General features: G+C 31.3%; 1 protein-coding gene and 1 long non-coding RNA gene across 2 annotated transcripts in view; one reads left to right on the top strand and one right to left on the bottom strand.

Annotated features, from left to right (window-relative positions):
- LOC142320472 (putative glucosylceramidase 4) overlaps positions 1-27,989 on the top strand; it is a 60,917-nt gene that overhangs the window by 19,475 nt on the left and 13,453 nt on the right. The window contains exons 5-10 of the mRNA XM_075358289.1: positions 6,650-6,776; positions 14,881-15,031; positions 16,516-16,673; positions 19,341-19,569; positions 21,632-21,842; positions 26,055-26,128. Coding sequence (XP_075214404.1) covers positions 6,650-6,776; positions 14,881-15,031; positions 16,516-16,673; positions 19,341-19,569; positions 21,632-21,842; positions 26,055-26,128 — 950 coding nt within the window. The remainder of the gene's footprint in view (positions 1-6,649; positions 6,777-14,880; positions 15,032-16,515; positions 16,674-19,340; positions 19,570-21,631; positions 21,843-26,054; positions 26,129-27,989) is intronic.
- On the bottom strand, positions 926-27,308 carry LOC142320476 (uncharacterized). Its single transcript, XR_012755401.1, has 3 exons — positions 27,153-27,308; positions 23,177-23,293; positions 926-992 (listed from the first exon to the last, which is right to left on the bottom strand). It is a non-coding gene; the product is annotated as an uncharacterized LOC142320476 (long non-coding RNA).

Here is a 27,989-nt window from a genome sequence, read left to right on the forward strand (position 1 = left end):
TATGCCATCATAAATAAGAAAACTCAGCTCTACAATCAAAATCATCCTCATTAACTTATTGACTTTGTGATTTTAATTTATTTTTCAATGTTTAAAACACTGGCTTTTAGTTACATCATGCCCTTTGACTGTTAAGTTGATTAATGAGGATTTTTCAGTAAATAAATGCATTAAATTAATTTATCACCGCTGGTAATGGATGTGGCCACTCTGCTTTGCTTTTTTTATTTGCTTATTCTTAACGGTTCCTGTTTCTTCAAAGCACTGAATTGTTTTTGACATGGTGTATTTCAAAACAGAGTCGTGATTTGGAAACACCATGATACAACTCACAAACTTCATTATGTAACCTCCAAGGGTGTCATTGAAATAATAATTGATAATCTTAAATTGATTTCTTAGATTTTTGTCTTATTAGCAATGTCATAATATAAAATTATACTATTATTAACTAGTTTATATGTATACATAAAAAATATTTTTTTATATATATACAATTTTTATATTTTGTACAAGAGGTTGGTCATATATTCTGATATCATACAAGCAACTTTATGTATGAAGTCATTAAAGTTTCTAGTCTTTGAATGACAAGAAATTAAGGTTTTTTAGTAAATCAATAATAAATCATGTTGGAAAACATTTCATTATTGCTAATGATTCTTTACTAATCGAAAATTATGCATGTTAGGCTAATCAGGCCATTATTAGAAAGTGAAAGTATTGTACTACAATACTAAAACTAAGATTATACTAATTACTATACACTAATAATATATTACTAGTATAGTTTAAAGATCAAATTGTTGTTAGTAATTACACCAAAAATATTTAAATATAACCTCTAAAATTTCACTTTAATAATAACTTGTAAAAATTTACTTCTAATTTCCTTACTAGTCTTCTTTTTTGCGTATTATTGCATGTTTTGTTTTAATACAATTAACTTTTTTATTATCGTTATTACCACAGGTTTGGAAGATCAGCAATCACTAAAAAAAAAAAAAAACCAATTCAAGTCATATGAACAAAGAAATGGTATATCAACAAACATATGAATTGTACAGTTTACTCTTATCACATTGTTTAAATAATCTATAAGAAATATGTACAATAATGCACCTAGAATAATACTTTGTACTGTAGAATTTCTGTTGACTTTTTGTTTTTCTAGACAGTTAAAATTATTAGCAGAATTAGTAGAATTGTCAAAAATATTGCTCTCAGTTTTTGTAAAATGTGTTTTCAAAGGAGTGGACAAACCATTTCAAAACATTACCTCTAATCCCAATTTTGTACAAATAATAATAATTTTCTACTTACAGTTTTAAATACTCACATATGATCTACAAATACAACTACTACCATTTTATCATTATACTGCAAAATCGACTGCATTGTAACCACTTTCACAACTTTGTTTTTCCTTAAACGCTGACAGCTTGATCAATAATGTTATATGATATTTTTTTTGAATGAATTTAGTTGATTGTAAATTATAATCTCTAATAAATTATTTTTGGAAGGTAATGTATTTATTGGCCTAACTTAACTTCCTTCAGTAGGGGTTTTTACTTTACATACAAATCTAATGTGAATTGATTTTAATTCTACATGTATCTCTCTAATTATTAAATTATGATTCGCAATATTTTTGATAAACTTTTATAACATTCTGTATTCCCATTAACCAGTTTATAACTAAAATTGTGAAAACTTTATAACTCCTTCATTTTATTAATTATTTTATTTTTATTGTGAGCGAGGATTTTAAATTAACAGAAACATTCATAATGCAAATTCTCATTTACTTCGTTATATAGGATTTAATAATACCTTGGTTATTTTGTAGATGTTCAGCTATTTTGATAATACTTTCTTCATAAATTGTACTTAACTTTTTTTCTGCCATTAATTTTGATAATACTTAGGATGCACTGTTGAGGGAAAGACAACATTGCGTTATCTTCCTTTTATAGTTTCCCATAGTTTAGTCTTTAGTTTATTATTTTTCATAATTGTGATTTTTCACTATTAAACAATTTTTTTTCATAATAAATAATTTTTAGCTTCCCTGAAGGCTCAGCTAATCTATTTCTGAGTTTTATAGAAAGATTAAATACTCGTACAATAATTTTTATTGTTGCTAAATTCAATGTAGCATTAGTTTTTATTAATTTTATTTTTTTTTGTAACTTTGCAGTCAATAATCTAAATTGAAGAAATAAATTTCATAAATATTAATTTATTAGCATAATTCATCCTATACTATAGTTTCTCTAATTGAATAATATTCTATTGCAGATTTGAATATTTAGAAAATTGGATTAATATGGCCCTTGTTCTCTCAATATTTTGGGTCAAAAGATCATGGAAACTCTTTTGTACCCACTTTTCTTGTCTTAATGAGAGCTTTAAAATAACTTGTCACATAGTGGATGCTGCTGTTTAAAATTTTTTTATTGTTTCTTGGGATACCAATATTTGAGCAACTGATCAATAAAATTTCCAAAAAGATTTACATCTCTGTCTGTACTGAATGGACAACCAGCATGGTTTCTGACCGGGCAAGAACACTGAGGATGCCATACTAAAGGTGATGGATATAGCTTCCTCCAGTCCATGTAAATATGTATTAGGGATTTTTCTGGACAAATCCGGGACATTTAACAACTTATGGTGGCCCTCTCACCTGTTTCAGATGCAGAGAATAAGTGTACACTAAATAAACTAGAAGTGCTCTCAAGTTATTTCAGCCATCGGACCATTTCCCTGCGTGATGGCGACTCTGAGGTTCGTAAGACCTTAACTAAAAGATGCCCTCAGGGCAGTGTTCTGAGTCCCCTTCTTTGGATTACAGAATTCGATTCGATGTTGCGTTTAAGGTTGCCATGTGGTTGTCGTGTCATCGCTTATGCTGACAACGCGCTGCTACTGATTGAAGGGGATTCGCATTACGAGGTAGAATTCTGAACCACACGTGCTTGTGAGACACTCCGACTATGGAGTCTCCAACATAAGATGATTTTCAGCCCAGAGAAAACCACAATGATGTTGTTTAAGGGCCGATTGGCTGCTTTCTGACGAATCCGGGTTTGGATGGCTGGTCTCCCCATTCAGTATGTTACAATTCAAAAACATCTGGGTGTTATCCTTGAAGAGAATTTTCGATTCAAGGAACATCTACAGTATGTAGAAAAAATGGCCGCTGATACTTTTTATGAAATCCGTAGAGTCATTCACCCCGATTGGGCGTTGAATTACCGTACCATGCATATCCTTTTCAAATGTGTCAGCGAAGCTATTATGCTGTATGCTGCGCCTCTCTGGGTTCACCGCATGGCTTTTAGATATTGCGCGGACATTTTTTCTGTGGGCCCAGCAACTCCTCTTGCTGGCTGTTATAGGCCTGAAGTTTGGTCAGTATGCAAGACGAGAACAGTCTCGTCTTGCGGGAGGCAAACCTATAGATATCTTGGCTAATGAGCATAAGAAACCCCACATTACCAAGGTAAATAACCTATTGACCTCAGAATGAAAGCAGGAGATTGAAGACCGGGGCCTTGCGTCTTGGCAGATCAGGTGGACGAATCCCGCACAGGTCGCTACACTCATGGTATATTTCCTATAGTGTCTAATTTAGGTGGGATTAGGTGGGTTCTCCCCCAATCTGTATATCACACAGTTTCTCTCTGGGCGAGTTTGACCAGGTTTCGTTTGATGGATTCGAGTCAATGCCCGGATTGCGAGATTGATGATACAGTGGACCACGTCATCTACGTCTGTCCCCGATACGAGGTCGAACGTTGACGAGCTGTTAGGGAACTTGAGAGGATGCATTCCTTTCTGGATCTCCGTATTAACTGAATGATCCGCGAGGAGTGGTCTATAGTAGCTGATTCTCTCCGCGCCCTTGCGGTATGTATTTCTGCAGAGTGAGTTTAATCGAGGTACTAGACCGTGGTAGGATCCCGAGTGGCTAGGGCTCCGGCTTAGGCATCGGATTGGTTGGAGGTAGGCGCATTGGCATCGTGCCACGGTTATATTGGTATTGTTTGTGATTTGATTTGGGGCTCCTGCCGGTGGAGGTGGCTGAACTGCCGGCGTACGGTAGCCCGTGCGACCGGAGGCGTGGCTTCCCTCCGCTGGTGGGGGTCCTGATCGTTTCTTGTAATGCCATGCGAGACACCATGATTCGACCGGGTGGCGGTGCGGTGTTTGGATGTTAGGTTGGATGTGAAGATGTCCGTTTGAGGCCTACGTGAAGCCGAAATTTGATATGTATTTACTGATGCAAATGTCTGCCGAGGCATTTACATCGGTGGCATCCCGACCGAGGCCTGGCTGATGGATGACTGTGAGATGTAATCAGTTAGAGGATCTAAAGACGACTCCGGTAAAGCCCCTCAGGGCTTGGAACGGAGGAGATGGTGTGGCAACCGGTAACGTCATAAGGTGGGTGTCTTCCCTCTACGGGGTTGGGATGTTTGTATTGAATTAATTCAATTCATCTCTTTGTTGAATGTTAAGTAGGTGTGTTGCACTAATTTTTTTATAATATTTTGTACAGCTTACTACCAAAGTTCTATATATATATATATATAACCTGGTCAGGGCTCGCTTCACTCTCCCTTACCATCTAGCCAGGCGGTTCCATTCCCTAGATCCCCACTGTGTTCATTATCCTCATGCTTGTGAAAATAATACTGATTTTTTTTTATATAATCATTAAAGCCTGATCAATTTATAAAAAAACTATTAGTGTACTGTAATTTCTTCAGAAAAACAGTTTGGTCAGCACAGTACTCAAAACTTTTTGAAGTATGCAGGTTTCAAAATAGCTGGCTCCATTGTAAAAATAGTAGTTGTAGCTGGTTACCCATCCTTCATAGGTAAAAATAAGTATTACTTTTTGCACAGTTCTTAGCGTTACCCAAAAACCACCACGAAAAATGACTGTAATTCATTTCTCTCTTTTTTTTTGTATTTTATGGTTTTTACAGATTTCTCCTACAGGAGAGTCTGGAACAAGCTTCATGTAGTTGCTCTTGCAAGAAGCATTGACTCTCTGAGTAGAGACCATCCACTTGAAGCGTGACATTTATTGCCAACAAAAAAGTAACTTTTAAGTGGAAATCGGAAGCGGTTGAAAGTAAAGGGCAAGTGTAAAAGATGTACACCATACACCACTGCACATCTAAAGATACTCTTCTTGATAACTGAAAGATATCAAAAAAGACAGAGACCATTTTTGTAAAAAATCTAATTTCAAATACTGTTAACTGGTTTCTGAATTTGATTTGACTAATGGTTTGGCCACAGTAAAATTGAATATTGGCAAGGAACATAATCCAGTTGTTACTTTAAGCCGTTAAAACAGCCACCATCTTGAAATGGAGAAACATTTTGTAACAGAAGTAGTCATATGTTCAGGGAAAATTTCAGCTCAATCAGCTGAGCAGTTTTTGTGGGAAAGAGTAACAGACTCACAGAAACCACTAGATTTTATAGATTATAAATATATATGTAACGTATTTACATCCTCCCGTTAAACCCATCAGGGCGAGGAACAAGGGGGATGGTGTGGCAACCAGAAGCTTCACAAGGCAGTGTCTTCCCTTAAGGGTTTGGGATGTATTTACATCCATGCCCATAATGGATATGAAGATAATAATTGTAATTGTGTTCATTCTTTCTTTATAAATAACTATTGTATATTATATTCACAATGGTTGTAAAGAAGAATATTATTCAGACTTATTTTGCTTACAAATAGTAAACTATGAAGACAATGTCAAGTAGTGGTCATTGTGGGTATATTATTTCAGATTAGCTTTTTTATTTGAATTTCTTTCTTTTTTTCCTTCAGTTAAATAGATTTGTTTCCTCATTCACTTCTTTAAGTTATTATAATGACAGTCAGTATTATAATTGTTCAGTCAGTATATATAAACTTTTAGTAAAATGAAATGCATAAATAAGGTTGCACTCCTGTTGCAGAACATCTTCTACCACAAATTTAATGTAGGAAAAATATTCCTAATTATAATTAATACATAGTAAATATAATTTAAGTTCCTGTTGTTTTAGTATTCTTAGTTCTTTGCCACTGATAGTTAAAGAGCAAATAAATTGTAGTACTTGTTAAGTTTTACCCTGTAATTTGAACTACACTGACTCATCTGATCCTATTCAAGCAGAAAGTAATGGATTTTGTAATATATTGCAAACTATAGGTCAGGAAAATTTGGATAATGTATAATATTGTACATGATTGGTTTTTCTATTTTTCTTTCTCATTCTGTGCATCATTGAATTCTATGTTTTTTGCTCTGAAAAAACTTTCTCATTAATAGAATACAAGTGAAGAGGAAGCCAAGTAAATTAAGATTACCAGAAAGTAGAATAATTTTTTTTTTTATTTTAGGTTAATAAAAAATATTTAATATTGTTACTTACTCAAGGTGAAAATTCTCAAAAGACTTCTACCCACAAAGAACACCAACTGAATAAAACTATGTAATCTTTGTTCATCAATTGTTAATTTTAAAAAAAATTCAAATTGACTCCCACTACTTTTGTACTGTTAAGTGCAAAATTATTGGAATTTTGGTGTGATCTTTTTTTTTCTGCATCATACTTTTTTCAGGTTATAGATATGAATTAAATACAAGCAAAACTTTCCAAACTGTGAGAGGGTTTGGAGGAGCATTTACAGATTCATTTGGGGCTGTATTTAACTCATTATCTACTGAAGCACAAGATAATATGCTTAAGTAAGTATTATTTTTAAGTAAAGATAATTTTAGTATTTTATCATTTTTAAATACTTGTATGTAAGACATAACTATATGATCCCCAGAGTTTAAATTATTAAAAACCTGCTCATTTTTACTGGTTTTTGATTTATCAAAATACAAAATCATATCTTATAGTCTTAAAATTTTCTAATAATATTCTATTTCACTCTCTTACTTACTCATACTATCTATCTGTCTACCTGTTTTTCTGCGCAGAACATAAACATGCCTATGGGTGTGATATAAATAATTCTGTGAAAAATTTGTTTGTACATATATTCTCTTTTCATTTGATATAATCTTTTTCTTTTCATAAATGGTTTGTGTACACTATAAACTTAGGAATAGAAAATTTGTTCTGATTTTTAGAATCAGTATTGCAATAGAATGTTTTAAAATCATTCTAAAACAACTAAACCCTTAAAAATTTTATCTCCTTCAAAATAGCTGCCTACTTATTAATTTATAAATGAAAAAATTTAATTTCTTTGGATCTGAAGTATTGACATTTAGAAATGTGAGAAAATCTGCAGGCATTAAAGCAGAGAGGAAGAGAAGAAAAAAGCATAAATATGAAAAAGCAAAAATAAAGAAAAAATCATCCAAATATTTTGGACCATCATTCTCTTTGTATTGTTAACCGAATCCCACTACAAGTGGCAGAAGAAATCAGGATAAAAATTTCCTGTGAACTCAGGTTGATTTCAGCCCATCATCCTCTGATGAAAGTATTAATGATACGATAGATATTAGTGTTTACCTGTTGTCCAATCTCTTAGCAGGAAGGTTGATAAATATTGCGGCCTGCATAAAGACCAAGGATTCCAGTACTGCATTTTAGACAAAATTTGAAATACAGGGGAAACCATAATCCAGGCGCATAGAAACCCAAAGAGTAGCACTGGGGAAGAAGTCCTGGATCTGCTAATGTAACGCCTAGTGGCACTTATCTGCCAGTTACATTGTTACAAGTAACTCCCAGTGACAACAAGATGCTAACCAGAGGGAGTTTTATAAGAAACAAAAGAGTTCAATTCCAGAAATGTACAAAACAAAAACAAACAGAAACAAAAGACAGGTTTTGAACTACTGGGAACCTATCTGGTCGGATGATGCTTCACATCAGCTTTAAATGGAATGTTTAGAAGTAGTAAAAGAGAGTGAAAAATGTTCCTGTTTTGATGGGTCATGTAATTACATCTATCAGCGAGAAACAAGTGATAATGTAGACAAAAAAACTGGAAAGCCTAGGGAGTTGATAGAAGGCAAAATTTTTATATAAGCATCTGCATTATAATACAATCTTACCAAATTTTACACTGTGATCTTCTTGAAAGATGGAGTAAGTTGCCCAATATTTTTATTGAGTAATATCACATCCCATACCTAAAACTGCTCCTGCAATGAACGATCCTGAGAAAGTATAGATGAATAAGTCCTTATCATATACAAGATTTTCACAGCTATTTTGCATGTAAGAATTACACATCTGAATAAGTACTAGATAATAGCAAAGGAACAGAAAGGCTGCTACTAGGGTAGGAGAAGTTGTAAGGAGATGTTAATGATTGATAGCATGATATCTAAAATTACAATGAATAGTTGAGGCAGACTACATACAGCCCACAAAATATTAAAGAAAGCATTTAACTTTATACCACATGCATGCCTAAAGAAGAGCTTGCCATGTACAAAATTGATCAAATCGTAAACAAGTTTTTGGTAGAATTATGGAAACATGGACAACATACATAAACCTTTCCCAATAAATCACCTTCAGACATCGCAGAAATGAAAAATACACAGAAGTACATTTTAGGGAGATTCCCTGACTGCTCTCTGGTCTCATCTGGCGTTGAACAATGTAGCTCATCATCTGTACCACAAATGGCTACTGAGCCTCGAAACAGTTTAGCGACCAGTGTCCTAAATAGATCTTAGAGCTTACCTAACAGCGTGAACGGACTAAGCGCGGTGCCGTACACCACCGACTTACGTGTCCCAACCGCTCGCTTGTCATATATTTACTAAAATGGGTCGGCACACCCAATCAACTACCAAAAATATATATGACATCCATAATAAAATTTATTTTGTCTAGGCAGCAATTTGCTGTCACATCTTGGTCGCTGAATGCCAACAAGTACCTATCCATCATTTTATAGCGCTTGGAGCCATAATAATTGGCTCGTGGTCAGCCATACTCAGGGTTAGCTTCCTACAGCAATGTGGTAAGAGTCTTTCCCTTAAGTAAACTTCGGATGCCGGTTGAACAAAGCAACCGCAGCTAGGAAATCCCATGCAGTCCAATAATGCAGCTCTCGCCACATTGACTCGCCGCTTGTGAGTGGCCAATTTTCCCCTTGACCTCTAAGTTTCAGGGTGGCCCGGTCTCTGCCCCCCCTCCCCCAAGAGCAGGGCAGTCAAACATCAGGTGTTCATATGACTAGACCTCCCTGCAGACCCACAACTCATCAGCTGCCAGGTGGAACCGAAACAGATATTGGTTCAAGTTAGTGTGGTTGGTGAGCACCCGTTGTCCTTAAATACGAGCTCGAGGAATACCATCCCCCCAAATCCTGTATAAACGTATTTAAGGATCTTCACATAGTCGTGATGTCCCATTCCAACTGCCATGCTTCCCTCGCGACGCTCTGCAGCCTCTTAAGCAGGCGGGAGATGGGCAACTGAACGAAATTTAGATCCGGTACTGTTCCAGCTCAAAACCGCATCCCAAATACCTCGGCCTCCCGAGGTATTTAAGTGCCTAACATAGGGTTCGAATGTGGCCAGTTTAATCTGAGCCATTTCATTTATATAGTTGACAAAATTTATATAGATGATGAAAAGGTCCCGCAGGCTAGTAAAAACTATACATTGTTTTCTCAGGTGAAAGGTGAAGCCGATAACCTTGGGCCAAGCTTCAAGGCGAGATTTAATGTTCTGTAGTAGCCTCTCTGCTATGACTCTTGAACGGGAGTTGGTACAGGTGACCGGAAAGTCACCTTATCCCGCAAAGTTAGAATTAAAAACTTGTAATTAATTAAATTACAATTTTCTAAAGTTAGAACGAAAATTTTGTAATGAGTTATAAATGAAAAATATGACATAATGAATTTTTTATTTACTCACTTGATACATAGTATTAATTTTAATGGTCCAGTGGGTCTGTGTGTTCGCTCTCACGTTGCACGCACAATTCTATACATCGCCATGTCGTCTTCGACTTGCACAGAGCACTTCTGGTGTTACTTTACGGAAGGCATGCCTCACAGAGTCACCCAATTCTTCATTTGTGGGGCAGCGACGTGCAGATTTGTGTGTCTTGACAATTCCTTATAATGAATTGTTTGGTGTGGTGAGATCAGGACTTTGTGGTGACCATGATAACGGGGCTGGTGACGCTGGAGTACCGCGGATAAAAAAATAAAGACAACACAAATGACTAGTTGTCATTCCAGCCCATATCATGACGTGCGATGGATTTCTTTCCGTCTCTGTCGCGTAATAACGATTTTCTTTCTCCCAATATAATACATGTCTGACACGCGAACTGCGATAGATTGCACATTCGTCAGTAAAAAGAACCTTTCCACGGTGCACTACACCGGGGAATTTTTCTAATAAAAATTCCCCGCTGCAGTTTCATGTCTGCATCTGACAATTCATTGATGAAAATTAGACGAAATGGCCTAACTTTCAAGTCCTTTTACATATGGTCTTGCACTGTCGCCCGCAAGTTCAGCTGATTGTTTACGAGTTGATTTCATTGGGAATTGTTCAGTGGAAACTGCAACAGCAGCACATGTTACTAACCGCGTAGACTTTCGTCCACTCCGTGCCCAATCTTTAACACTGTCTAATTCAAACGCATGTTATTCCCAAGCCAACATTGTTGCTTTTCGTAGTGGCAGCATATTAAAGCGTTGCCGAAACATATCATTTGTTGGCTTCATTGTTTGATTCGTATGTTGTCGTTCATGAACCTATACACTTCTCACTAACCGCTCCTCGACGATGTAACTAGTCATATCAGCCATTTTAGGACTTTTTATGAAATGGCTCAGAACATTTTAGGACTCAAGAGTGTGTGATGTAAAAAAACTGTTGCCAACCGATCCCAACGAAAATACCTGTTCTAAACACATATCCTAACTCATATTTTTCGTTACCTTTAGGGATAGGGTAACTTCCGGCCACTTTGTATTTATAGCAAAATCATAAACAAATAAAGAGCATGAAACATGTAGCTACACACGTTTGGTAATACTGTTGATGGCTATAGTAAACAAGTTGGTACTTAATACTCTTCCTTGAGCCATTCCATTCTCCAAGGTGACGCTATCCAATAAAGAATCTCCAATACGAACACGGAAAGTTTGATCATTTAAGAAACCCCTAATAAAAGCAAGCATATTGCCTTTGACTCCCTATTCTTTAAGGATGTTTAGAATTCCACGTTGCCAGGCCGTGTCGCATGCTTTCCTGATATCAAAGAAGATAGCGACGAGGCGCTGGCGAAGTAGGAAAACATTTTGAATAGCTGCTTCCAGTGACACTAAATGGTCAATGGAAGATCTTCCATTGAAGATCGCTATTTCCAAAAATAGCGTTTTGGCAGTCTTCGTTCCACCAAGGAACAAAGGGATGTCTAGGGTTTCCAGATGTTCTTGTAATATATCTATTATCATTCTTAAGTACCAGAGACGTAAATAGGTAAGTTGATCAAGGGCATCTACAACATCACACCATAATCAGCCATCACCATTCTCATACCATATGAGAAAGCTTTGTAGTATCCGTTCTAATTTGTATTATCAATAATCCATCTCCATGGCCTTTTGTTAACCTTGCAGTCAAAACCAAAAGCAATAATAATTGACCTGTAACCATTAACATAAAGGTTGTCACACACGGACCGATTAAGATGGCGGAATACTCGGCAAGTATAATGAGAGAGAGGTCAATGTTGGACATTACTGGATGATAAGGACATAAATGTGAATGTATGTGTCATTCAGTAGACAAAGGTCTAAGTCTTGACTTACTCTGTTTATTATATTTCTTCAAGAGGAGCAGAATGCCCCAGGAAATAAGTTGGGCATTGATGTCTCCTACTATTAATGATGGCGATGGGATTTGTGTGAGGAGCTTGATATGTCTAGAGCATTGAACTCTAGAGTTTGGTAAGAAATACACATTACAGATGTGCAGTTTGAAGGGGATAAAGATTTTAACAGCAACAGCAGGAATGTGGGTAGCTAGTGGTATCCTTGTAGGTGACATCTCATTCTGTATGAAAATAGCAACTCCACCACTCTCTCTACTGTCCACAAGACAGTGGTATTTCTAACAGAAAAAGTTTCTGAGTGTTACTGCACCTCGTTGTAGAAGATGCGTTTCTTGGAAGCACATTATTAATGGTTCATATGTGTGCATCAATACTCTTAACATCTTCAATGCGGGCCGAAGACCTCAAACATTCCATTGAATAATGCTCATAAATAAAAGTAAATATAGATATAGAATTACAGATAAATCTGTAAAAAAAATTAATTGTAGGTGATCCAGTTTTTTTCAGAATTTTTAATTTTAAAAATCCCGATGCCCTAGGGTTGGGCAGTTCTTCAACCATATCCTCCAGTATAAGAGGTGATGAAGGAGGAGATTTTGAAGAATGGGAAGTTGCAGGTGACATCCCAGAGGGGATAGTTGTGTGGGCTTCATTAACAGGGAGATTATTAGATGGCTTGTCGCCAACTGTATTTATTCTTGTCTGTAGAGGCTAAACTTTAGGGACAGGAACCTAAAGAGGGATCCCATTAGTGTTAGTTTCAACTACCGACTTCATATACATTTTAGTTAGTTCTGAAATAGTTGCAGTAAGCAAAGCAACTTGGTCAGATAATATGTGAACAAGTTTTTCTAGTTCATTTCAGGATCCGCACCTTTCATTACCTGCATTTGCAGGAGCTTTGCTTGATGTTGGCAGCGAAAGAGACATCTGGTTTAACCAGGTTACAAGAATTCATTGTTTTTTTTAATTTTCTTCTTGCGGTTGGAAAAAAATCAATTAATTAATGGACATTTAATTTATAAGTTATCACCATTGATTAATATCAATAATTTTTCTTATTTTGTCAATTTATTATCAGTATTCTGCAATTTAGATTATAAACAATACCGTAGTATTAATGCCAACAATAATCAATTAGTTAATTTTTAATTCACTCATTATTTGCAGATATTATTAATCTTTTGTTTTAAGTTGAAAACTATTTTTCTTGTCATTAAGTTGTTACTTTATCAAAAATAAGTCTTATAATATACAATGCATCTAACTTTCTTTCCTTTATAAGTATTATCTTTATTTTAATATATATTTACAAAAATTTTATCAATTTAACACATTGCTTTCCTATTTCTGAAACACCACTGAATACAATAGCAGAAACTTTCTAAATCACTTGCAAATGAAACCAGACACTTTTTCTAAACCAAAGTGCAAAAGAAACCGTCCCACGCTCAAAAAAAAAAAAAAAAAAAAAAAACACAAAGGGAAGAAAACTGAACACATTTACTTTGTAATCGCATTCTTCCCTTAAGATATTAAAAATTTCATTAAAAAAAAGTTTGTTTCATAAAATTTTACTGCGTATTAAAATTAAAAACAAATAAAATATGTGGGGAATAGTACGACATATTACACATTTTTACTTCCTTGTACAAGGTAAATGAAATAATGTGATCCTGAAAAATTTTATTTTTCATATCCATTTTGACCAAATCTGAATCCATCTTGAATAGTTTCGGTGTGACAGACGTCACACCAAAACTATTACGTATGTATGTGCGTATGTATCTTGTATAATTCAAAAACGATTAGCCATAGGATGTTGAAATTTTGGATTTAGCAATGTTATAACATCTAGTTGTGCACCTCCCATTTTGATTGCAATCGAAATTAAAATTAGAATTTTAATTAATGAAATATTTGGATCTTAAAAGGAAGGCACATCGGTTCGAATCAGACTTCATCTCCTTTTGTTTTTATTTAACTTTTTTTTATTTTTTTTAGCTTTTCTTTTTTTTAATTTAAATATATTGATTTAATAATTATTAACTTGTGATTGTAAAAAAAATGTTTTACAATAAATAACAATTTATCGATAAAAAAAAAATGAAAAAAAATTAATAGTGAAATAAAATTAGAAGTAATATAAAATAAAAATAATAGATTTGGTGAAACATCTCATTATTTAATATTAATTAAAAATTATAACTTAGAATCATATTATTTGTGGATTTTCTTAGCAAATTCTTATAAAAATTGTATATTTATATTTAAAAAAATCATTTTATTTAATTATTTGACAAAAAAATAAAATACATTTTTGAATTATATTCAATTTAAAGTGATTGTTGAAAATTTTTTTCACTTGTGCATAATATGCACAAGATTTTATTTATACGACACTGATGTGTCGTATAAATAAAAGTTAATAATAATTAAACAATTCTGTTTAGTGAACTTCTGGTTACAAATATTAATTTTGACCTTATAGTGTAGAATAATTAGTTTTTATTATTGGATTATTTGGTAAACGATTTATTTAAAGAGTAATCAGGGGACTTTTACTCTAACCTAATATTTCAATTAAGATTTTTGATATTTGATGTTAATAAAAACTAATATTTTAGCAATTGTGTAAAGGCCACTTTTATTAAAGAACTGGAGGATCGTATGTCACTTTCAAATGAAATAAGTTTAAATGAAGTACAGCAAAAATGTGTTTATGTACAAGGAAGTCATGTGGTTTCCACATCAGATTTTTTATGTATAGAAGAGAAGAAAACGTTTTGTAATAATTTACAAGCTTCAACCATGTTCTCTATACACTCCTATGCAGAATAGAATGCAGATATTGAGCTCTCAGTCAAGGTTAATGTAACCTGTAGTGTACATATTATCTGTTACATTTTCAGATGTTGTATACTGTAAGTATATATTTATTTGTACATAACCATACCTCTGATAAAGGTATATCATTTTTATAGATATATATATCTTAATTTATAGATCACTTTTTTCTGAGGATGGTATTGAATACACAGTGTGTCGGGTTGTGATTGGAAGTTCAGACTTTTCACTTAGAAGTTATAACTATGTACCCAACTATGATCCTTCCTTAAAATCATTTAATTTAACTGAGGATGATTACTTATACAAGGTATGTTTATTTTTATTTTTCTAAATAATTTTTATTTATCTAAACTTTATAATTAATAAGAATTTTCTTTTTCAGAATCTGAGAATTGAACGTTTAACTTTCATAACATAGAACAATAAAACAAAGTAATAATTAAAAATTGCCTCTTCCTAAATAACAAAATTAATTAATTATAAAATAAAAGTTTAAAAAAATATTTTCACTTTAAAAAATCCACATTAAAGATTAATTAATGATTTCTTTTTAAGTGAATAAATAAAAAAATTAATAGTAATTAATAAGTTGAAAATAACTATTTTTTTGTCAGAATATATCAAGAAAATGTCTGGAGACTGAAAACATGTTTACTGAAAGTTAATACAGCATGTGAGAAAAATGTTTAAATTTGTAAAATTCCTTTTAGATTTTGAAATTCAGTAGTATATTTTTACATTCTGAATTCTTTAGGCAAAACAAAAATCATGTAAGTAACATATTGCCTTCCTGCTATGTTTTTGAAGAAAACACAGCTACACAGAATTTTATTTTCCGAAAGATTGTAATTATGTTACAGGTGTTTGCATTTTTGCAATTGTACATAACATGTATTTTATTTTCTTGAGTTTAGTATTCATCACTTTTCCCATTTTATCAACAATGTAATCTTAAAGATGACAAATTTTGATGTTTAAAGATTAAATTTTTTAAAAGTTACCTGTTTTTCTTTTTTTTAGTTTATTTAACGTTTTTATTTCTATGTAAAGAAAAGAAAGTTAAAAAGATATTTTATTAAGAAAAAAAAATCCTTGCCAGAAACAGAGAAGAATGCATCTTGATAAAAAGAAAGGGAAACACTCAAATGAGTGACTGCTACTAAGAGTAGCTAAGGTTCTCTGGAATGCCAGAGTATGTATTATTTTGTTGCTCTAAATTTTCAACTAATTTTCTTGCTTTTTCATTCAAAAATAGTTTGAATATCAGAATTTTAAGAATAGATCATGATACCAGATCAATACTAAGCATTGATTATGTCAAAAAAATGAAAACTATATTCAGAATGTAAATAACGTAATATTTTGTTCAAAAAATCTTTCATCTACTCATAAGTTATTGGGAAAACACTTTCAATGGACCATTAGATAAACACCCTCAAAAAATAACAAAGATCATTATGAAACCGATCAATTTGATGAAGACAATTTGGATATAAAAAGAAAAATACATTCAGGTCAAAATGAAGAAACTTCTTCTTTCTCCAACTCAGTCACAAAAAATCAGTAACACTCTAAAACAAGGTTTGTCTATTACAATGTGATTAAGTTCATGACTTTTTTAAAAAACATTTTTATTATTCATATTCCATTTTCAATTTATTTTTTTGCCATTTGCATATTTCTGAACTTTCTCAGTTAATATTGTTGAAACTTAAACCACCATAAAATTACCAGTACTGTATTTATAATAAGAATTTTGTTAATCCGTTTGTGATTTAAAATTTTTTTTAGATTGGTACAATTAAAAGGGCTTTAAACATATCAAAAAGAAAAATACATTTATTTGGTTCTGCATGGACAACTCCTTCGTGGATGAAGATAAATAATTCTACTAAAAATGGCTATTTAAATCCAAAATTTCGACAGGTTTGGGCTAATTATCTTGTCAAGTAAGTTTGAGTCAGTTATACTAATCAAACTTATATTCTATTACACAATACATAGAAAAACTTTTATCAAACACTTTTCACTTAAAATAAAATTTATTAATCTAAGAAAAGCACTCAAGTGCCTCCTGTATATTTTATTTGTTTAAGATATTTTTATTTTAATTAACCTCAAAATTGGTTGTTTTAATGTTTCGTTTATTAATCTTATCAAAGAAATATTTCAAGAAAGGCATTAAACTAAAGAATGAAAATATAAGCACTGGGTCACTAAAATGTAAAAGAATTAAAACATTCATTTCATCTTCTGAAGTAATACCTTACAGTGGTTCCAGAGGCTAAACAAAAAAAAAAAAAAAAAATGAGCCTTTGAGAAAATTAAGATTGTTCTGATCTATGAAAGTAATTCATAATTATTTTATAATGCTAAGAATAAGGTTAAGTGAAATGTTCAATTTCCACAAGTACAAAGCGCAAAGACTGTTACACCGTTACATTTTCTTTCATTAAGAAATTATCTTATACCTGTATCTTCAGTCTTTCTAAATTTCTTTTTCTTTTTTAAGAGTACTTTTGATAATTTTTAGAATTCATCTACCACTTATTCTTTCAGTGTGTTAAGTCCCTGCCTTCCCCACCCATCAACTGTATAATTTAATGAAAATATGTCCAAAATGTTGTCTCATCAACATTTTATCTTTTATCTAGTCCACTGGATTCTCAATATATCTTAAAATTTCATATTTGCAGTTTGAAGTCTTTATTCATGCATAGATATCAGTGTTCATGTCTCATCTAGACACTGATCTCAGTGTTCCTTGTAAAAATCTAATTGTAAATTTGTAATGTCATTTTGGCCTATGCAATGGATCCTTGCTATGGGGGAGTGAAGTGGTCTACTGCTATGATAGAACTGCTTGTTCACACTGAAGCTTTAATTTGTTTTAATTTACATTTTAAAATATTCATAAGAGTAGAGAGACATATTATGGTGAAAAAATATTATACGAGGTGTGTGAGAAAAGTAATGAGATTGGAAACACTGCGAGCGATCTGGCAACGCTGTGTCTACCGGTCTGCCCTAGATCGGTTTGTTCATCCCTTCCATATGTTCAGTACGAGTTTCAACTCCGTTCAGCCAACACATTATTTTTGACAGCAACATCAATGAAGTTGTGTTTTTGTTGAGTGTTATGAAAATGGAGCATCGGAATTTAGAGCAGCGTTGTGCAATCAAGTTTCGTGTTATACTTGGGGAATCCACGAGTGTAACCTTTGAAAAGTTGAAACAGGCCTATGGGAAACATTGCTTATCAAGAGTACAAGTTTTTCGCTGGCGCAAATCATTTTTGGAAGGCCGAGAACACGTTGAAGATCCACCTCGCTTAGGGAGACCTTCAACTTCAAAATCTGATGAAAAACGTTGAGCGTGTGAGGGTTCTTGTGAGATCAGACCGTCCTTTAACAATAAGGATGGTTTGTGAACACTTTCACCGTACATCAAATTTTGACAGACGATTTGGACATGCGAAATTGGTGCCGAAAAACCTCACAACGGAACAGAAGGACAATCGAAGAAACGTGTGCCTTAATCTTCTTGAGAGGATTGACAATGACCAAGAATTCATCAATGGATTGATCACAGGTGATGAATCCTGGATATTTGAGTATGATCCTGAAACAAAGCAGTAAAGCGAAGAGTGGCAAACTCTGTCATCTCCTCGACCGAAAAAATGTCGAATGAGCACATCAAAGATCAAAACCATGCTGATTTGCTTTTATGACAGTCGGGGTATCGTGCATAAAGAATTTGTTCCTCCAGGGCAAACTGTCAACCAAGTGTTTTACAAAGGTGTCCTTGAAAGGCTTAGGAAAAGAGTGATTCGCGTGAGACCAGACATTGCAGAAAAGAGGATGCTTCATCATGACAATGCCTCGTGTTCCACGGCCATTTCCATCAGGGAATTTTTGACCTCAAAACACATTCCTAAGGTTCCTCAACACTCCTATTAACCTGATTTGAGTCCTTGTAACTTTTTCCTTTTACCAAAATTGAAGCATGTCTTAAAAGGACGTCATTTTGGAACTCCGGAGAACATTCAAAAGACTGTGACCGACCAGTTAAAAGCCCTACCAGTTGAAGCCTTCCAGCGTTGCTACGAGGAGTGGGAACAACGACTCCGCCGGTGTGTAGCTGCCCAAGGGAACTACTTTGAAGGGGATAATATTGTTGTTTGAAAAAAATAAAAACTTAGTAAAAAGTCAGTCAGTAATAAAAGTAAAAAGTCAGTCTCATTACTTTTCTCATACACCTCGTATACATGTACAGATATATATTTATATACCTAATATCATAATATAATAATACATGCATAGTATTCATACTATATATATTTATATAATATTTTTATCCCTTATGTAATCCATTGATAATTTTTTTATAGTATATTTAGAATACGGCAGTCATGTTCATACAAAGTTTCCAGTTTTTACACAACCACCTAAGGTATTCATTATTTCTGTAATAAAGCTAATTTTTTTTTTGTATTTTTTATATTCTTTACAATTTGTCTAATAAAACTCAAAAAGCCAAAGCTAATAAAGACAAAAAGCTCAATCAGCAATATCAGGTTGAATTTAAATGTGTGTAACAGTTAATATTTATTTCAGGTCACTGGATGCATTTAAGAAAGAAGGAATAGAATTCTGGGGTTTGACAACAGGCAATGAGCCTATAACTTTAATCTTATTGGATTGTGACACACTTATAATGTTTCCAGAGGAACAGAGAGAATGGATTATTAATAATTTAGGTCCAGCATTACGCAATGCTAATTATTCTACAAAAATTATTACTTTGGATGACATGCGATCTTTTGCAGTTTGGTGGGCAAAAGTGGTAATTAATTATTATTTATTACAATTACTTGCAAAATTAACAGCAATTCTTCATACTATCTCTCTTTCTGATTATGTACATTAGAGGTATGAGTAACACATATAATGGAATCTATTCTATTCAATAATTTACATTCTTCTTAATCATGTTTCATTCTTCATTTTTTTTCCATTTTCCAGATACCTTTCGGTCTGGCCATTATAATACACCTACACTTTCTTTTTCCTGTTTAGCCTCCAGTTAATTACCTTTCAGATAATACTTCAGAGGATGATATGTATGAGTGTAAATGAAATGTAGTCTTGTACAGTCTCATTTCAACCATTCCTGAGATGTATGGTTAATTGAAACCCAACCACCAAAGAACATCGGTATCCATGATCTAGTATTCAAATTCATGTAAAAATAACTGACTTTACTAGGACTTGAACACTGGAATCTCTACTTCCAAATCAGCTGATATGGGAAGATGCGTTCACCTCTAGACCAACCTGGTGGGTAATACATCTACAATTAACCTTCTACAAAAACACTTTCTCTTACATGATATCTTTTTTCAGCCTTTTCTTTAAATTTCTACATTACAGTATCATACCATATCATTCTAGGTTTCCTATTGCCTACTTTTAATGCTTCAAAAGATACTTTGGATAGGTTTCCATCCTAACTTTAATAGGTATTCTCAGATGTCCAAAATATTTCTCATTTTCTCTTTTCCAACAATGTAAAGCATTCTTTTCAGAATCTCTTACTTCCTTTTCCTTTTATTTCTGATTCTTTCTCTATTGTTTTTACCACAATAAACATTTCAGAAATTTAATTTCTACCCCTTGCATTCTACTTCTTTTTTTATTCCTTTGATATCTAACATTTCATACCATATGTGAGAATTGGCAAATAATAAATTTTTATAAACACTTTTTGCACTTCTTTGCCCCACATTGGGCTTGTGCTTTCTTGCAAAAAAAGGCTGCCTGAACTCTGCACTAAATTTTTTTTTTAACTTAATATCTTATGTTTTTCAGACATATATATATATATATAGTATCAAAAATAATATTGTCTAATACAATCTTAGAACATATTAGCAATTTTCATCTCCAAAAGGTTATGTTTAAATTAAAATTTTTATTTATTTCATTCAACTTATATATTAAAAACTGCAGATTATGTTCTGTGACCTGAATTGCAAATAGACTATAAGGAAACACTAGAATATTTAGATATAGTCATGCTCAAAATTATTCCAGTGAAAGAATTCTTGACATCCATTTGTGTGTAAATCCATAAAAATAAATGCTAAATAGTATCAGCAATAAGCTACATCCAAAAGACAAACTAAGGTGCATGATATTTTAGTTTATCTCGATTTCTTTTTTTAAGCATTTTTTACCAATAACTTCTCTAGTTCTATTATATTAGCATATACGTTATAAAGTACAAATATGTCTATTAAATACTCTCTTTCTGAATAGCTGCTAGCGTAAGCCTTCTAAACAGTGAATGCTTTTTCAAACGTTTTGAAAGCTGATGTGATTAAGAAAAATTGTTGTGAACAAACATGCTCATCTAAGTTTGCTCTTCTTAATTGAATTAATCAGAAACAAATTGCTACTGAATAGTAATTATTGTACCATATATATTTTACTAGCAGCACAACAAAATAATTTATAAATTGTTAGACATCTTATGTTTTCCTTTTTCAAAGTCAGAAATAACCTGCGATATAGCTTCTATTACTTAGGGATCCTACAAATTAGCCAGCGGATGTTGATAACATATAAAAATCTAAATCTTGATGAAAATCATATTTTATTAAACAAAACAGTTTCTTTCCTGTGTGTTTTTTTTTTTTGGTAAGATTGGATTGATATCTGTGTTTCTGTAAATCTTAGGAGGATGATAATAACGTGAACTAATAAGCATAATAAGAAAAACTATGCATAACGTAAGCCTTTTTTATTCTTTTGTAATGAATCCTACATTGTTAGTGTTCTAACTGGAATAATATCTAGTTGTATTTTTACTAAAAATTAACAACCTATTATTTTTACTTATGTAGCTAATGCGAGACCCAAGAGCTAAGGAATTCGTATTTGGTTTTGGATTGCACTGGTATTTAGACAGACAAACAAGTACTGAATTTTTGGATAATCTTTACAGACGTTTTCCAGAACAAGAAGTTGTATATACAGAATCAAGCATTAATGTTTTAATGAATAAAAATGAAATAGAAAGTATTACAACTGATAGCAATAAATTTGATGACTTAAGTAAGTAGAACATTATTACTTATTTTAAAAGAATAAACTTCTGCAATGATAAAATAACAATTTTTTTAACTTCTTAATGAAAACCATTATTTTATACATATTAACAAAGTACAAAAAATGTGATCTGAAACCAACACTCTGAATAAATTTCCACAAAATACTATTTAATACATGTCAATTACTAGATGAGCAATATATGAAATCTTACATTACTTTGAGCATTTAGAAAATGGATGTGTTCAATCAATGTAACCACAATGCAGAAAGAAACAAATAATTTTTTGTGCTCAGATTGAACTGTTCACTGCTGTAATACATAGTGAAGCTATTATCACTACTATTCAATCTTTAATAAAAGATTATTTTTATATTATTATTTTCAATAATAATACAAGCAATTCAATCACTGTAGCACTAAAAAAATATAAAATTTAATGTCACAGAAGACGAATGTTCTCATGATCATTTTAAATGGCATTATATGTTTCAGTTTCTAGTGGTCAAAAAACAACTTAATTTGCTAGCAATTAACTACATTACCAAATTTGATGTGCCTGGCTGATCATTTGTGGACCAATTTTGTGTTTAATAGTATTGAAAATTAGCAGCAATTTTGCTGCACCACAAGAACAACTATTTTAACACAGATTTGAATCTTCTGTGTTCAGTAGAACTAGTTCTGTTGCTGCTTTTGAAAAAAGCAACAATGAATTGTATAGCTTTCTCAGCTATGCAGTCCATTTCTGAAAAACATTTCTGGCTAAAGCTAACTTCAGTTATTTCGTCATCAACATTTAAAAAAAAATTCATGAATATACTGTAAACATAATAAATTTAAATGTTATTGATTAAAAAGAAATTTATTAAAGATAAAATTACTTAATTGATTATTTTTCAAGCTTCATCATTAGGGGAGTGATTATTGTCTAACTAAATATTTTTTGAGCATAAAAAATTTGAAATTATGAAAACATTTTTTTCATTTTGGGGTACCCAATATTCAAAGGATAGCATTCCGGTAAAATTACTTTTTATTAAAAATAATCCCTAAGTGATGATTGATAATAAGTTTAAATAAAAGTTTTTAAAATTGTTTTAAAAAATACAAAGATGTATTCATAATTTTAAGTAAATAAAGTTGTAATTTTCTAGGAAGGGGTGAAAATTTTTGGCAAATTTTTTTTTTTTTCAAGAAATACTATACTAAAGAGTAAGGGCTATGAAAAAATTAAGATTTGTACATTTTAAATGCAGTGGATAACTTCTGAGATGGATTTAAATTTAAAATAGATTTTCAAAATAATTTTTTAAATTTAACATAAATGTTTTGTTACCCAAGACCACTGAAGTGAGATGAGCAAAACCTTTTTACAATGGTTTGAAGACCTAACGATGTAAAAAATATAGATACAAAAAACTCTCATTATCTTCTTTTCCGAAGCAAGATATACCTGAAAAAAGAAAAGTACATTAAATTGTTTTTTTGGGAAGAAGGTGAATATTAAATAAAAATGTTTGGTAATTTGTGATCTTAATAAAAAATACTGCAACTTTTGTTAGAAAAACATTTTGCTAAAGTGCCGCAGTAAAGAATTCAAATTTTATTTTGGTCAAAACAACCCCACCCTTTTTTCCAGTTTTTGCTAAATTTCAAAACATTTTTTTCCCACTTAAAGGTGTGCCAAGTTTGAAAATCTATCTATGAGGTTCAGTTTTATAAGACTAAATACAGGCCAACATACACATGCACAAACATCTATCTGGAAAAAATAGATTTTAGGATTTGGAAACATTGAAATAGTTTTTTTCAGTTATAATTTAATCGTTTTTTCAAATTATTTATTTATTTACAATTTATTTAAATCTATTTTTTTTTGTTAAATTTTTTAAAATATCTACTTAAGTACAAATCTTAAAAAAATACCATTTTTTTACCAATCTTATATTTTTCTGTTATAGCTATAATTTCTATAGCAGCATATATCACTATAGCCAGAAAAGTAAAAATAGAATGAGTATTCAAAGGATAAGAGTTTATTTTACAAAGATGATTAATGATATGTTGTGATTAGCATACTTACTTAAGTAATAGTGCTTCCTATATGATTGATATTAATTTATTAGCAAGTAAATAGGAGTGCTGTGCATTGTGACTTTGAACAGAAAATATTGTACTGTTGAATAAACTGTACAGCTTTCTGTTACAATGCTTTGAATTTAATTTATATATTTTATTGTAAGAGTTGATAAAACTGAAGTTCGTGTGTAACTGAGAGCAGTATATTACAATGTACTGTTTTGATTTGAACAGCGACAAAACAGCACCACTGTTCTTTTTTCCCCATCACTAAAGTAAATTCCAATAATGTGTAGCAAAGTATTTGAGTAGAGATTAAATTCACCATTGTTTAAATATGGGAACTTGTTTCATAAAATTGTCAAAATAACATTCTTATTTGATATTATTTTTTTGGCTTTTCTCCAGGATGCTATTCCTTGATTCATTTTTGGCATATTAGAATCATCAGACTGTAAAGAGATACAATTTAGAATCTTGAAAAAATTCATTCTAGCAGATGCACAGAAGTTCATTTTGCTTGTTCTGGGTGTGTGTTAGTGTCAGTGAGTGGGTGTAGTAGGAATGTACAGGATCTGGAAGTTAATGATCTATTGTGTGGTATAATACAATGTGCAGTCTTCAATCACGTCTGTGTTTCTTTATACTCTTTTGTTGCAGTAGTATAGCTTCCTCACCAGCATCTAAAATACCTTTTTCATCCTGCAAACAGACTACACTTATAACATTTAATATTATTGTAAATACTGTGTAATGATGTAGGGTGCACTTCATAAGCGATAAATTACAGCTCTACTCCTTTATCCTGAAGCACCTTCTTGAGATTGTAGTGTATGTTTTTATGGAATACTTTAATACTGATCACATTTTCACTATAGGCTTTCATAGATTTTTAAGTTGCTCAGACTAAAGTACCATTAACCAATAATATTAAATATTACTTTATAAAGAAGAGATTGGAGCTATACATAGATACGCATGTATTTCTCATTGAATAAAAAAGGTCAACATTTTGGATCTATTTTAAAAATTTACCAGAAGAGTTGCAATAACATTAAAATTTTTAGTTGCTGCATTAGAAAAGTTACAAAAATAAAATACTTAGGAATTTCAATTGACAGAAATAATAGATGAATTGTGCCTACTAAGAATTTAAATTCTAAGGAAAGGCAAATGAAGTATATATTACTCACATAAAGTACTATATAGGGGATTTGTAATTTGAAAATATTAAAGTAATCATTATATTTTACCTTTGTGCAGTCTCATCTTCAGTACTGCAATACAGTACTGGCTTTAAAAACTAATCCCAGAACTTTATGTGGTATATAAAATTTAATTTTTAGAATAATGTGTAGGAAAAAGAAAACTGACTCTAAAACCTGTTTATAAAAGCTTAGGAATACTAGATATTGATAAATTGTATGAAATTAATATATTATTAATGACTAGAAAATATATAAATGATTTTCCCTTTATAGAGCATTCTGGTACTAGGCAGCAAGTGGGTAATTTTTTCAGACAGAATTATTGTTTAAATTAAATTATACCACTGCAAGGATGAAACAGTGGACAATAATGACAGCCAGATTTTATACTTTATTACCTGTTTTTGTTATACTTGCAATGATAAGCTGCAATAATAGAAATTTTTAATTGTAAATTTTCCAAATATTACTTGTATTTTGATTTGATTGAATAATAATAATAAATAATAATAATAATAATAATAATAATAATAATAATAATAATAATAATAATAATAATAGTAGAAGTCAATATTATTTTAATGAAAGATATGCTTTATTTTAAATAAATTTGTTTATTCTACTTTTATCAGCATATATTTTCTTTTTGTAACATATGTATTCCCTTTTGGTCAGATTTTGCTTGTAGGGAAGCAGGAAAATTTAATTCTATATATAAATTATTATTATTAATAAATGTAGTATTTTATTTATTAAACATATATAATCATATTTTATGCCTGACAAAAAATAATAATGATGATTTATTTTGGTGATCATAAGAATTAATCTGATATAGGGGATATAATATATTCCATTGATGATATATTTAAATTAATAATAATTAAATTATAAAATTCTCTTTAAAATTTGTTTATTTGTTTTTAGGTCAACCTTCCAGGACAGCACCTCATTTAGGTTCATGGCCAAGGGCTGAACTATATGTCGTTAATGCTCTTGAGGTTTGAAAATTTGTTGGTATACTTTTCAATTTTGCTTATAATAATATAATTTCTATTAAATTGCATTGTTGTGGTTCAAAGTTGTGTTCATTCAAAGTTTGTGTTATGTTTGGAATAGTTGTGTTATATCTTAAAATTGTTCTCATCGTAACACAAATATTGAACACATGAGTACAATTTAATAGAAATTAAATTTTAAAAAAGATATATATATTTATACATAAGAAAGATGTCTCTTTTCTAAATTTTTAAATTAATAACTTCTTAATATTTTTTCTAATAAATGTAAACTAATTTGATAAACTACTGATTGCTACAACAGTGATAGATGAGTGCATAAAACATTCAAAAGTAGTAAGATGAGCCATTATTAAAAAAAATTATTTTTATGTACAAATATTTGTATTAAAATTAAATATTAATTTAAGGTTAATCATATCACTTACACTTGAAGTATGGGAATATGTAATGGAAATTTTATAATTAATAAACAAATAAATAAATCTTTGTTCTGATAGGAATGTAAAAATACATTGCATAGACAACGTCAATATAAGAGTATAAAATGTGTTAAAATAAACTATAAGATAAAAAAACTAGATGAATTAAAGTTTATATTAGTTATTTAAATACAAATACATGAAATATTTTTGTAAATACATTAAATTCAAAAAATTACAAAAAATAATTCACATTACAGAAGCTGCTTTTGAAAATTTTTCAGCACATATGTATACATTTAATGAAATGCAGAAACTTGTGTTGTTTTTTTTAATTATTTAAAAATCTATTTACAGAGAAAAATTTGTCTCTAGTAGAAAATCTTTTAATTATATTTTAAATAGATTATTGGGAAGATTTCTCAAATGACAATTTATTAAAAATTGCTGCAGAACATAAGACCATTTTTCATGAGCAATATATATTAAATATATAGCATCTGTAAGAAGTAATATGGTAGGGATAACTAGTGTTTTCCTCAGTGAAAAGTTCTTAATTAGTAGTTGTTTTAGGCAGAACTTACATTACTGAACCTCCACAAGAATTGAATCCACAAGAACCTCCAAACTTCCTCAATCAGTATTATTTTCTTCCTGCATTTATTTTCTCCTTCCTCTGCACTCAGAATTTTTTACTGTCCCTTCTTTGGATCGTATCACAGGAATTGTGTCTGCTTTTACTCTCCATCATCTGCAACACAATAATAACACCTCCTAATAGTCAGTAGGGCACTCACTTCTTTGCTGGAGTTAAGTGTAGCAGCTTTGCAGAGTAGAGCTGTTTAAAGACTCTCCTTCATATTCAGGATTGCTCTTTTTCAGATTAGTAGCTGAGCTGGCTTTTTTATTAAGACAACGTACTCCTAGATAAATATAAATCTAAATCTAAAATTATTTGCCTTTGCAAATTTTGTGAAACATACGTACTTTATTTTTTTCTTGCTTTTACTTTTATTTCAATCAACAAAATTCTTGTTACGATACAGGAATTTCTATCATTTATAAAGAAATAACTTTTGGTTTGTTTTTTTTTATTTCCTAACATAGAATATTATGTTAATATTTACAAACTGGTCTGAAATTATCTAATTTTAAAGTACAAATATGTTTGTATCAATAGTACAGAGGTTTATGAGTAAATTTTTTTATCATTGAAACAATATTTAGCAACAGTTTTAGAAAAATTTATTATGCACTGAGAATGTCATTTTGTTTCTATTGTTAACTTTTTCTATAATTGAAAAAAAAAATTGTACTAAATAATGTTCAACCAGCTTACATTGTTCATGTAATAAAAGAAAAAATATATATTATTCTTTATGCAGTAAAAACTGATGAAAAAAGTTGAAATTAATTTCCTA

The sequence above is a fragment of the Lycorma delicatula genome, chromosome 2 (genome assembly GCF_047948215.1).
Source record: "Lycorma delicatula isolate Av1 chromosome 2, ASM4794821v1, whole genome shotgun sequence".
NCBI classification, from domain to species: domain Eukaryota; kingdom Metazoa; phylum Arthropoda; class Insecta; order Hemiptera; family Fulgoridae; genus Lycorma; species Lycorma delicatula.